Source organism: Patagioenas fasciata, chromosome 3 (genome assembly GCF_037038585.1).
Source record: "Patagioenas fasciata isolate bPatFas1 chromosome 3, bPatFas1.hap1, whole genome shotgun sequence".
Taxonomy (NCBI): Eukaryota; Metazoa; Chordata; class Aves; order Columbiformes; family Columbidae; genus Patagioenas; species Patagioenas fasciata.
In genome coordinates, this window is record NC_092522.1 from 98,043,574 (window position 1) to 98,057,577 (window position 14,004).

General features: G+C 37.9%; 1 protein-coding gene across 1 annotated transcript in view; it reads left to right on the forward strand.

Moving 5' to 3' along the window:
- Positions 1-8,408: 8,408 nt before the first annotated feature.
- The window catches only part of LGSN (lengsin, lens protein with glutamine synthetase domain), a 58,759-nt gene continuing 53,163 nt past the window's right edge, over positions 8,409-14,004 (forward strand). The window contains exon 1 of the mRNA XM_065836029.2: positions 8,409-8,522. Within this exon, the coding sequence (XP_065692101.1) occupies positions 8,409-8,522 (114 nt within the window). The remainder of the gene's footprint in view (positions 8,523-14,004) is intronic.

The following is a 14,004-nucleotide window of genomic DNA, read 5'->3' on the forward strand; positions in this document are numbered from 1 at the left end:
ATTTTTATAAAATAAAGTAATTATTTGCTGGTACACAGGAAAAAAACAACACAGTAGTTTTAAACTGGGATATAGAATAGTCAGACTTAGTTCACAGTTTCAGTGAATTTTATATTTTTCATCAACTTTGAAAAGTAAGACCTTCAGCTATAGTGTTGAACAAAATGGAACAAGCTACTAAAATCAGTTTATGTAAGCAGAGGATAAAATCTACAAATTTTTAAAAATCACATATTTCAAAAATCACAGTAGGCAGGTATTAAATATTGACAGATATTGACATACATACATATATATGTATCAAAACAGAGAATCACTTCAGCCTTTAGGCTAATGACAACCTATCCTAAGGATAATTAATGTAGTGACTTCTGGTATTTTTGGCAGAATTAAATGGCAACAGGATAGCCCCAATCTGTTACCAAAGCAAGAAAGAAAATGTTTAATGTTCTGTGACTCATCTTACATTTTCCATAGATGTTTTTTCCATCATACCTCTCTTGATAGACCATGAAAAATTAATGATGGCTCTTCAACATTTGTCTGTGCACTATACCACAGCCGGGATATATGTGGACCAGTGGAAGGCTATCCCTATCACCACTGGAGCTCGTTTCCCCTGCACTTAGACGTATGTTTTCTAAATGTGAACCAAAAGAAATAAAACATTACTAACAACATGCAGGAGTTTCCAAGACTATAGGGCTATAATCAATAAAGAGGGCACTGAATCATAAAATTATAGAATAGTTCAGGTTGGAAGGGACCTTTAAAGGTCATCTAGTCCAACCCCCCTGCAATGAGCAGGGACATCTTCAACTAGATCAGGTTGCTCAGAGCCCCGTTCATGATCAGCTCTGTCAAACATGGGTGGATGGATGCTAAGCTCTCTGTACAGCTACACAGGTGATGGAAGAGGGATGCCCATTTGGGAGGAGATATTCCCATGGCACTGCTCCTCCTCCACTGCCCGTGCAGTACTCTTTCCTGGACTTCACACCATAACCACAGGGAGGGAGCAAAGGAGATGTTACTTCCTGGAGCTCTGTAAAGTGACCCAAATCAGGGCAAACATAATTAAAATGAAGTTTTAAAGGATGTTTGTGTGTAACAGTAGGAAGGATAATCAGGACTTCATTCAAAAATCAACACTTCAGTTTAAGATGAGTAAAATAGGTTTAAAAATCAACACTGTGGCATCTACAATTCTTGTTAAATTTATTTTATGCTGAATTATATGAGGTTCTAGACTATACCATGAACACTAGACACAAAAAACCCAAACAAAAAACCCAAGAAAGCAAACAAGCAAACAAACCGACCAACCACAGAAATGAAAGTTAAGGGACTGCACAGGTCTGGACAGACAGCAAAGAACTGCAAATAAAACCACAAAGTCTGGATTCCTACTTGTAATCTTAACAACTGTAAAGTCATAGTGAGTTCACAAGCAAGAACAGCATGAAAAAGGGCAGGTTTTTGATCTCATTCTTTGGAAACTAAGAATATTTTATTCGGTACTGAAACTGTCAGCAGCCAAATGCGGGGGAAAAGTATGTTATCGTTAGATATAAGTGTTGTTATGTGACTAAGCAAGAGATTTGAGATATCATTGTTGTCAGGACTTCGAAGAACAAGAGTTTACTCTCACTATAAAAAGAAAAATGTAACCTGAACTGTTACAATAGAACTGTGTGAACATTTTTGCATGGCATGTTATCTGGAAATGATAGAAAAATTATGGGAGCTAAACAGTAAATAATTGCTCCAGACATACTGATTTTTGTGTCACGTAGTCTGTCCATTGTTAAACTTTCAGGAAATACTAGCCTTGTTATGCCAGGCATAGATACCACCAAACAACAAGAGCAGTTACCAATATGCCAATTTTTAGCTGTATGAAACTTTTCTAATTCAATAAATGCATAATTTAAGCATGAATTAACAATATTTAATGCTGTTAATTGGACAAAGTGGGAACAATTACAAATTGGTCACAGTAAAAATGTTGTCAATCATGAAAAACAGAGGGACATTGATAAACAAACTGTTGCAGAAATGTGATTTAAAGGCATGTACAAAGAAATGACATCTAGAGCAAGATCTGTGCATGACAGTGATACTTGTCTAGACATTAAGACCCTTAAATTTAGATTTTTTTATTTAAATGCATACAGATATGCCTATGGCCCCATTATAGTCAACAGAAATTGAATCTGAGTTGGAGTCTGAAGGGCAGCTTGGTTCACCTTAGAGCAGACATGAAGGCTATGACCTTACTAGCAAATAAAACAGTTCCACAGCTTAGATGCCTATAACACTTCGATTTAGGCGTCTTAATCTCATACTCAGTGCAGTCACACATCAAAAACCTTCATGTGGTGGCTGTAAGTGCTTCATTTCAGAAAGTCATCCTGACTGCTTCCTTGGTGCTTAGAGTTTTTTTTCTGCACTCCCCCCGTATAAGGAGCTCAGTGCTTGGCTTCCACTTTTGCTATTGTAGAATCAAAACACTACCCAAAACAGCTGTTAAGACTTCAGTGGGATCCAATCTGAAAGCGTTGCTTGAGATATGCCTAACTCCACAAAAAGATCTGAGATCTTTCAATTCAATCAGAGCTCTACTTTCTAAAGCGTAGCTAATAGAAGAGATAATAATGATGGTTCTATTATCAAGGATTAATTTAGTTGCACCATAACTCTATTGCTTCATGATCAAGGCACTCACAGAAAGAACAAATTTCTTAAAGTTCTTTGCTCAAGCAATTACATGTTTTATTTTAAGTGGCCTCTCCTTGGGGATCATTTCCAACAAATTTAATATGAACATCCTTTTTCTTCTCAGCTTTGTGGGAAATTTGTGTAAAAACCTCAATGTGAAAATCATTTTAAACAAGACTGATTTCAGTCAGCTCTAGGTTTTCACTCACTCTTACCCACATACTCACAAGCACAGAGATGTGTGTGTCCAAATGATCATCTGTGTGTTATGTGGATGAAAAAGGATACTGGTTGTTGACTCTTTACTATGTCTCTTAGCTTCCTCTTCACTGGCGATAATAAAAGGGTCTTTGGGCTGCTCTTCAATACCATTTAAAAATCAAACATTATTTTAGGGTGATTCTTCAGTTTCAGCATTTAATTTCACTTTCCATGAATCTTAGATCATGTGTTGCCCATTGTATGTGTTTCCTCATTTGAGATGTCTTTAAAGTTACAATCTACAATCCTGTTAAGAGGAAAAGGAATGATACATACAGTATGGTCTTTGTTGCCATTCTCCAGTTATCAGAACACAAGCCCTCTGATCTTGAAAAAACCACATTCCTCAGTTTTTGCCAGTTTGATTGCTGTCAGTTTTGTCCTTTGCCATCAACACAAGCCCTTCTTTTAGCTCTTGCAGTACTGTTTCTTATAGAATCAGAATAGTTTGGGTTGACAGGGACCTTTAAAGGTCTTCTAGTCTACCCCTCCTGAAGTGAGAAGGGCCATCTGCAACTAGATCAGGTGGTTCAGAGCCATATCCCATCTAATCTTGAATGTTTCCAGGGATATGGCATCAACTACCTCTCTGGGCAACCTGTTCCAGTGTTTTACCTCCCTTAATGTGAAAAATTTGCTCCTTATATCTAGTCTGAATCTCCCCTCTAGTTTAACACCATTATCCCTTGTCCTATTGCAATGGGCCCTGCCAAAAACTTCATCCTTATCTTTTTTGTAAGTCCCCTTTAAAGTACTGAAAGGCTACAATAAGGTCTCCCTGGAGCCTTCTCTTTTCCAGGTTGAACAACCCCAGCTCTTTCAGCCTGTCCTCATAGCAGAGGTGTTCTGTTCCTCTGATTATCTTTGTGAGTCTCCTCTGGCCCCTCTCCAACAGCTCCATGTCTTTTCTGTACTGAGGGCTCCACAACTGGACACAGGACTGCTGGTGGAGTCTCACTGGAGCCGAGTAGAGGGGCAGAATCATCTCTCTCAACCTGCTTGGTCATGCTGCGATGCATCCCAGGATACAGGTGACTTTCACGGCTGTGATTGCATATTGCCAGCTCGTGTGCAGCTTTTTATCCATTGATACCCTTATGCCCTTTGTGTGCTGCTTTTGCACACAAACTTTAATTCAGCCCGTACCAACCTTAGTGCTTCTCTTACGACTCTCTGCTATTGGAGTAATTGTGAAGATAAAGAAAATTAAGGTTTCTTTCACTTCACATATATAGCCAAGCAATTTAAATTGCAGAATAAGTTGAACTTATTAACTTGCCTGTCTCTTACCATAAGCTTAGCCTCACTTACCTGGAAATTACTTTGGGATAGCATTTAGAGTTAGTAGAAAGAAGCTAGTAAATAGAAATCTGAAAAATATGAAAAATTATAAAAGACAGTGTTTCTGACTTTTTCTTTTTTACTGGGATTTAGGCTTGTGGAATTCTATGTCATTGTAATCAATACCACCAAAGTCCTTTTTTTTGTTCAGTGCTCTTGATTTTGATATGAAATGTTTTTCAGTGTCTCTAATCCTCAAATCAGGCAAAAAACAATGTGCTGAACTTTATTTTAACAAAGAATGAACAAAAGGGAAAAAGAAGACTGTACTCTGTCTTAAAGATTTTTAAATATAACTTTTTTATTCCAAACTTAGTATTGAAATAAGGTGGGTTTTGTTTGTTTGTTTATTTGTTTGTTTGTTTGTTTGTTTGTTTGTTTTTAATGGCAGCCAAGCCGTATCTGTCACCAAAAGCTTTTAAGGGCAGAATAGACAAACTTCATCAAGTGTGACAAAGCTGATCCTGCACTGCAGCAGAAAGACTAAATGACTTTCCGAGATCCTTTCCAGGCCTGTTTTCTATTGTTTCGTTAGCATCATGTATAAGTCACAACTATAGGATGCTGAAATTTCCATAAGGTCAGGAAACCATATGCATACATATACACATACATAGTAGTGTTTGTATGTATATACATATATATATATGTAAACACAGTTTGTTAGTCAGTGGAAAAGCTCTCAAGTTGGTGTTTTAAAAGAGATGAAGCAAAAATTCTTTCTCATATTATACTTTTCAATAAAGGCTCAACAAAAATGAATCTAGAGGGTTCTATTAAAACAAGACAGTCTTTATTTTGTATATGGCGGAATTTTAATATGAATTTATAAAATTTGCAGGTTTGAGAACATAGGGTTTATTTGGTTTTAGATGTAGTTATGAAGTGTAATGATAAAAACAGTTATGCCATATCTATGCAGAGATGGATTATCTGGTAGAGCAGATTAGGGCCAATTCAACATGTATTTGGAAGTTCAGGTCATGAACGGTCACTACCTACATTGGATGATTTTATGATTTTGTGCCAGTTTTTCTTGTGCCTTTCATGTGATCTTTTGTGTTTTCTTGAATATAACCTTTTGTTTACTTTCCACAAATCTGCCGTATCCAGTGCTTTTCTATCTGCTTTTTGCTTCAGAGCTCAGCTGCTGCCTCAGGAGGCAGCTGCACTGGAAGCTGACTCTGCCACATATAGCCACTGCTTCTATCTAACTTCACACCTGGACTGGAGGGAGAGCATAAGCACTGCACTGGAAGGACTTTTGCAGGTGATGATATTTCTGTTTCAAGCACATGAGTACTGAAATGTGCCCAGCAGCTGAATCACTGCTGAGCTCAGTGGGACACTCACATTGCAGAAATTGTGCAGTCCAGACTCGCTGGCTGGCTGGGCTCTGCTAACTTCATCATCATCTCTGTTGATCCCATCCCCATCCCCATTCCACTCAATTTCTGAGTTTCTAAAGAGAAAAATGAGTGTTAGCAAATAGTCGTGCTTTAAGGATTGTGAACAGATGCAGACGTTTCAAATGGGGACAGTGACATTCTTGTGTATCACATACTAAAGCGGAATGAGTGGCTGTTAGTAGTTCTTTACCTGAGTCTATGTTAGGTCTTGGAGAATTGGTTTCATTTCCTGCCATGCTGTGTTGTGGGCTCAGGAGTGTTTTTCTCCTTGGTATTCTGGAATACCTAAGATCATGGCCAACCCTAGCACAGCAAGGGGGGCAATTGTTCTGTTTTAGACAAGGATATGAAAATGCCTATTTGCTCAAGTAAAAAGAAGACTGTATGCATGTGTCTAGCAATGTTTCCAAACATGGTGCTGCAAGGAGAGACAAGTACACAGGCAAAAAATATCATCAATGGATTAGTGGAAAAGCAAAGTTTTGCAAAGTGTGCATACCATGATATGTTTTGCGATGTGTTTGTGTCTGCTGGATATCCTTCTGCAAGGAAGGGATTATTGTTCCTTTCCTGAAGATTAACTGATTTTGCTTGGGAAGAGAAACTTCCAGAGGTGATAGGTGATAAGTCAGGTGGAAGAAAGTGAAGAGTGGAGTAAAAGGTTTTGTGCCTACATGTGAAGGAAAGACTATGTTCAGCCCATTAAATCAGTCAGTCAGTGGCTGTAATGTGACAGGGACATTGATATAGGGGGTATATGTGGGCTTTGCAGAGACAGCTCACAGCTCCAGAGATGAAATGGAACCTGGAGTAGGATTCTGGGCTGGGCCTCATAGCCATAACTTCAGAACTATGTCTCTAGAAGCAGAATGTGTGTAAGTCCAACCTGTAAGATGTCCCTGCTTGCACAACAGCCAGAGCCTGGTTGTGTGCCTATGAAATGGAAAGCACTTAGAAGCCAAAGCATATACATTCAGGTGCACTCACAGAAGAGGACCAACAGTACTGCTCACCTGGGCTAGCTGTAGAACCCTTTATGGACACTGAAGCTAATTTTCCTTGGTTTCTGCTGTAGCAAATAGCCTTACACATTAGGAGATGCTTGTGTGATACTCAGAAAAGCCATTAGCAGACCCAGAAACAAGGTCTTCATCCCCAGGAAGGAGGAAGCCATCTTATCGTAATTTGGAGGACCTGATAGGTGTTTCTACAGACCCTTAGAATGTTCTTCCTTTCTTGAGATCCTTCAGATGTCCATGGTGGTCCTTCAGAGAAGGACTGAGGCAAACAGCTAAAGTTAATAAAAGCTTCAGACATTCATTTAATCCTCCTCTGCACTCAAGGCATAAAACTTGAGAGCACTGGATGGCTATTCTGCATATAGCTTTAATATCTCACAAGGGGACAGAGATAAAAGATATGAGCAGAATCATATACTTCCATTGGACCAGCCCTATATCTCAGGGTCTTTGCTATTCAGTGTATGATACTCTCAGGAAACTGTTGTGGTTTGGCTGATCCAGTTGTGCCTAGGCAAATAACATGTTTAGAGGGAAGCTGTTCTGAATGAGGTATCAGCGTCTGAAAGACATCAACATGCAGCTTTATCTTATTGTATTTACCAGCTACTCAAACTGTATGTTTACATTTATGAAAAGGCATTTATTAGCAGTTTATCAAAATGTATAGCAGAGATCTGCCTTAGTAGTGAGGTATTTCAGGTCTCATAAATTCTAACAAGATGTGTTGCTAACAGATTGTGATTGCAAACACCTCAGTGCTAATAACCTAACAGGAAAACAATGGGAGAAACGGTGATTGCATTACCCTTTTGCTTAGGGTGTGGGAAAGAAACATGGTTGCGAAGAGTTTGAATAAGCAAGTATTACATGGCAAAGACAATAAAGTGTAGCAAAAGAACAAGCAGAAACACTTCCACAGTAATTAAAGGATTAAACAGTTTATTTGTGTGCCTTTAAAGGTATAGAAGACACAGCAGGATTGAAATGCTAGACTGACAAACCAGCTTGTTTCAGAACAAAAAGGAAGGTTCAAGGCAGGAGCATGGTAAAAAGTGATGTGTTCATACCCTTAGACAGAAAATGAGAAATAGGATATAAACAAATTATTTCCAATTTCATAGCTGTATCAACCTCCCAAAAATTTGCAGAACAGACCTGATCCCTTCATTTTGCAGATGCACTTTAGTTCTAGGTCACAAGTAAAATCAAAACCAGAAAAATAAATTAATTCAGAAAATATGATCAAAATGTTTGTGGGCATGATGGTTTTGCCATTTAGTGCTAAGTTAGCAGTTATCTCCTGAGAGAGAGCAGAAATGGATGGCTGGAATGAAAAGCTCTTGCAAGATTCTAGCTAAATCTGTCCTCTTCAGTTTGGGTGCAGTGTTGCTGGGTGGCATTTGACTGAATCTACAGCTCAGCAATCCATCACTGTGTAAACACTACAAATTATGAACTTAGCTCTGAAAGCAAATCAAAACATTATTTTCTCTCATTTGTTTGTTTACTTTTGTAGTCAGAAAGCTGTAATTTATGGTCTGTCTGATTGTGTAGCGGGCATATTGATTTAAATATCATTAGGTTAGAATTTGCCCTGTTGAACTGGTAAATACAGTAATTTACAGACAATTAGCTGCATGCTGCTGTCTTTCAGATGCCGATCACTGTGAAACATATCCCCAGTGCCATGTCTGTGCAAGCAGTTCCTGCCATCCTCCCACTGCTGCCTATTGATCTGGATCTCAGATTTCACAGGCTTATTCCAGCAGTAAGTAAAGATTTGACATTGTTGGCAGATTTACGGTTATCTGGTGCCTGAATTACAATGACACTTTGGGGTAATCTGACTAATGCTAACTGGCAGAAAGCATGTAGTCATGTCTCATACCATCTAGAATTTTGCAGATATCAAGAGATTGTCTATCCTCAATGCAATAAGCAACTAAAACATGTTAAAATATTAGGAAACAGGCTTGTTTGTTTTGTTCTCATTGAACCTCATGGTTGTGTAATTATCAGTATTGTAACCATTTGAACTTGACAAAGACCAAAAATCTGTTCCTTGTCTGTGTCTGGTTTATCATCTGCCCTATCTGAACCACTAGTGATTGTTTCTACAGAGCATGATATGCCTCAGAGTCCACATGTCCAGTAATCTGCCTGGCTTCCAAGCAACATCATTTAGTAACAGTGATGAAAACTAGGGATATTCCACAAAATGATGACTACAGTGTTTAAATTCCTCATAGTATTCAAGGAGGAAGTACACTCATATACGAAACATGCAGAGAAATTAAAAAGAGCTACACAGCTTAAAGGAAAAAAAAGGAAATTATTTATTATCAGGATGAAACCTCGGTTGTATTGTCTTTTCTGAACTAATTATTAGTTTTTGGTGGTTTCTATATTCCCTGCTACATTCAAAGGACATCATATAAACTAAAGCATTAGAAATAAAGATGTGATAGGATCTCTGGTTTTGGTTTTTTCCTTTTCCCATTTGCGCCATCATCTTCCCTTAGCTATTTAACCTTAGAACATCTCCTTATCAGGGCCTGATCACCTGGTTGCCCTATAAATGTTGTCCTGTACATAAGATGATTGCATCCTAAAGCCATATTTACAATTAAAACCCTAAATGAAAAGGACCTTCATTCAATATACTGCAGCCCCCTTCTTCACTGAAAGGGTTATCAAGCATTGGAATAAGCTGCTAAGGGAATTGGTTGAGTCATCATCCCTGGAGGTGTTTAAAAGATGTGTAGATCTGGTGCTTAGGGACATGTTTTCGTGGTGGACTTGGCAGTGCTAGGTGAATGGTTGGACTTGATGATCTTTAAGGTCTATTCCAACCTAAGTAATTATATGATTCTACGACTCTGTGACTCTGTATCTCTGGGAATCAGGCTGATCCTATCAGTTTCATCATATAAACCAACCATCAAATGAAAAGAGCTTCTACACATTGCCAAACCTGTAATTTCATCACTAGCTTGCAACCACTATCCAGTCACTGATTTTTTTTTTTAATATGCTCAATTTAGAAGAGGAATGAAGTTCATACATCCAATGAAAAAACAGTTGAATTATTGTGTTAAAGTATAAGAACAACTTTCATGGAATCACAGAATCATAGAATGTCCTGAGTTGGAAGGGACCCACAAGGATCATTGAGTCCAACTCCTGTCCTTGCATATGACAACCCCACAGTTCACACCATGTGTCTGAGGGCGTTGTCCGGTCTCTTCTTGAACACTGTCAGGCTTGGGGCTGTGACACCTCCCTAGGGAGCCTGTTCCAGTGCTCCACCACCCTCTGGGGGAAGAACCTTTTCCTAATGTCCAACCTAAACCTCCCCTGGCACATCTTCCTGCCATTCCCTTTGTTGGGTCAGAACATCTGTCTAGCTCACTGATTTATCTCCGATGATGGCTACTAGCAGATACTTTGAGAAAAACAGTAAAACTGGGAAAGCACTAATTACTTTTCCTATGGTTTTTCTCTTATAACTTTCAGCAATCTGAGACTTGGGGACTTTCAGAACAGATGTCTTTCATTAATTCTTCCAATAATTTTGTCTAATTGCTTTTTGAGCCCATTTATACTTTTGGCATCAATGACATCCAATGGCAATAAGTGCTGCAACTTAATTGTGTGTCACATGAAAAATATTTCCTTTTATTTGTTCTAAACCAGTTACCTCGTCATTTCATTTCACTTCATTTCATTTCATTTCATTTCATTTCATTTCATTTCATTTCATTTCACTTCACCTTGTCTTTGAGTTATGGGAAACAGTGAATAGTTATACCTGATTCACCCTCTCTATTCCTTTCTCAGTTTCTTCATCTATCCAATTTCCCTGTATTTTTTTATTTTCCATACTGAAGAATCTTCGTTTGTATAATCTCTTCCCATATGGGAACATCCCAAATTCCTGATTATCCTTATTTTCTCATTTACTCTGTTCCTTGGGGGTAGAATAAGAGTGCCTTATTTCTGCTTGTTTCTTTACTGTTTTTGTTATAGTTCTTGCTATTCTATTTCCTGTTTTGCTCACTTCTGAACATTGAACAGATATTTTCAGAGAACTTGCCACAAAATCTACTTCCAGGATCACCTTCCACATCATCATTTGAAATCTAGTATCATGTTTGTCATCTTATGGTTTGCTTCCCTTCACAATGAAAGGTATGAATTTGCATTCATGAAGGATGAATTTTATTTGCCACTCTGTCAAGGAGATATTTTGTATCATAAGACAATTCTGCAACTTTTCCTTGTCAGTTCCAGTACTGACTCTTGTAATTAATTTTGTACCACTTGGAGATTTTTTGCCTCACTACTTTCCTCTTAACCAGATCATTAGAAAATATCTGAGGGACACTGCTGCTACCCTCATTCTTTGTGGAAAATCTACCATTTATTCCTAATCTTTATTGATTGTTCTTTGACCAGTTACTAATTCATGAGAGGACTCTTCATCTTCCTCCCTTGACGCTGAGGTCTTTTAAAATTACCTTTGTCAAATAATCTTTTCAAAAGCTTATTGAAAATCTAAATTAATTAAGGAGTTTCAATACTAATTCCTTAAGGTAATTGTTGCTCATGATGATATAAATAGATTATAGTTCTTGATTAGGGGTTAAGATACTGAAAAGTCCAGACTTGATACCTTTGAGTACCTAATCTATCAAGAAGAAAAGTTCAGGGAAGTTGCAGGAAGCTGATTTTTGTGTCTCTCCAGGCAACATTTTCAGTTGACCACCTTTCTGTTCTTCCAGTGCAGGACAGTGGGCTAAGCAATACTCTGAACTCCATGTTGGTGATTGACATGGGATGATGAAAGCTGGAAACTGCATTTCTTAAAATCAAGATTCAGGTAGCTAGTATCTAGACATGCAAAGTAGTTACCAATTTAGAGGCCTTGGATATCACTGTGACTGGAGACAAAAGTCACTATGCATTTTACTGCAAATCTTCACTAATATGTTCTGATTGTGAAGACAGAAGTAGTTTCCTAAGTTTGAATAGCTCCATGGAAAGGTACCCTATAAAGGAGCTTGGCAAACTGCTGGAAACTTAGGCAGGAGTGGGATTTTGATGAATATTTTCCTTTTTTCTTGGGCACCAAGAATACAGTTTCTCTATAGTATTGGCTTCACAAGGTATTGTGTTTCCCCATTATTTTTTCTCCTGTAGCACTTTTTTTGGCTTAATTTTTGCTCCTTAACCTTATAGGCTAGACTTACTAGTATACATTGACAACAGTGATCCACTTGGGACTGGGATAACACAGAAGCAGAAATGTCACAAAATGTAAGTGAATATATTCTTAAATGCAGGAAATAGGAATTAAGCATAACTCAGGTTCAATATGTGACACTTGGCAAATCAAGGAATATCTAAATTTAATCAGAGGCAGAGGACTTCCTGCCAAACGCAGTCAGGTCGCAAAACCAACCCGAGGCCACGAATACAATCACAAAGAGCAAATTTATTTTAGTTACTTTGCTACCAGGGGATCTCAGAAACAGCACGTAAGCTCCTGAGCAGAGGTGACACAAGCGGAGGCACAGACACTGCAAAATTCAGTCTTGGTAGAGGATCAGTGGGCCTGCTGCATTTGCCTGTATTTCAATGCTTCAAGCAGATGCAGTCTTCTGCTGTGTTCTGCTCTTTCTCACAACAAAGCAGGAATCTCAGTCACAATGATAAGGTGCCTTAGAGCTTCTCACAGGCCTATGTTATCTAACACAGAGGTTCTACTTGTCAAGCACACAAGGTCAGTAAAACAATTAGTGTGACGTATGTGCTTTTCCTACACTCCAGCTGCAGTCACTTAAGCATATTTACAGTTATCCTCCTCGGCATTCTTATGCTATTCCCACACACGTAGTATTTTTCATTGCAATTTTACTGTCTGATAACCATTCCTAATTGGAAATAAGACAGAATTTATTCTCTGAGTAATAGACAAATTTTACTATGACCCATCTCTAGAGGTATTGTGAAGACTGAATTTTCTTTGGGAAAAGGTCTTAGAATATTGTGCATACTGCCTGTTAAATATTAGCTGGTTATGAGTAAAAATTTTTATCTTTGGGTGAAAAAATACCAAACTGAGGAAAGGTTTAGTTGGGGAATGGGAGCTGGAGCTTCATAAATGATGAGATCTTAGAAGAGCAAAACAGTTTTAAGTATCTGCAACTTGCACATTCTTAAAGGTTTAATCTGCTACCTAAATAAAAAATGAGGGTTGCAAGGGGCTGAAATTCCATATGATGACTAGAAGAAAGTAGATCTGAATAGAAATCTGTAATAAAGCTGGACTGCTTCTTAATCTATCCTCCAACAAGAAAGAAACATAAACAAGTCTAGATATTTCTTCTCAATTAACTCAATTGAACCTCTAGAGTCTCATTATTGTTGCGTTTTGCCTCTCAGACTTCAGTTATACACCTAATCTTGGACATATTTGTTATACACATATGATTTGAAGTCTTGTTATGCAAGATAAAAATTCATTACAGGAATAGCATCAAATTGTTGTCTTCAAATTAACACTGAATTTTGAGATTAGAATAATAAAATAAGAATTTATGAGGCACATTCATTAACTTTTTTCCACAGATAAAGGCTTGCTCACAGAGTAGCATCCTTGAAAATAAGCTCTCTGACAAATGTAGTCTGTTTCTGTTACCAGAGTAATCCTAATTCGTCTGAACAGATTTGATATTCGGATATGTCACAAATAATGACAACAAATAATTCGTAAGCTAAAATGCTTCCTGGATGCAACATCCTGTATCTAGTCACTGTGTTTAGCAACCAGAAAATTACCATTTGGATTTCCTACCAGTTTGCTATTCAACCAGTATTTGGGGCAATTCCTGATTGTGCCCATTCTTTGTTCTCTAAACTGTCCTGGCCAATATGTACAGAATTTTCTTTTTCATGTCAATATAGATGAGACTGTGTAGGAGTTCCAGTCATGAGGTATTGTTTCAGCTGCCTGTTTGAAAGACAAACTTAATAAGAGTATAGTGAAAGGGGAAGACTACATTTAATGCTCTTCAGAAAACTTCAATTGAATCAGAATTCACAGTAAAATTCATTAGACTTTCAGAATTCACAGGCTATTGATTTATCAATCTGTAGTCCTTTGCATACATGTGAAGTGCAATACAGCCTCACAAAAAACTAAAGAATTCATGTTATTACACAGTGTGTATGCATATGTTTCTTCA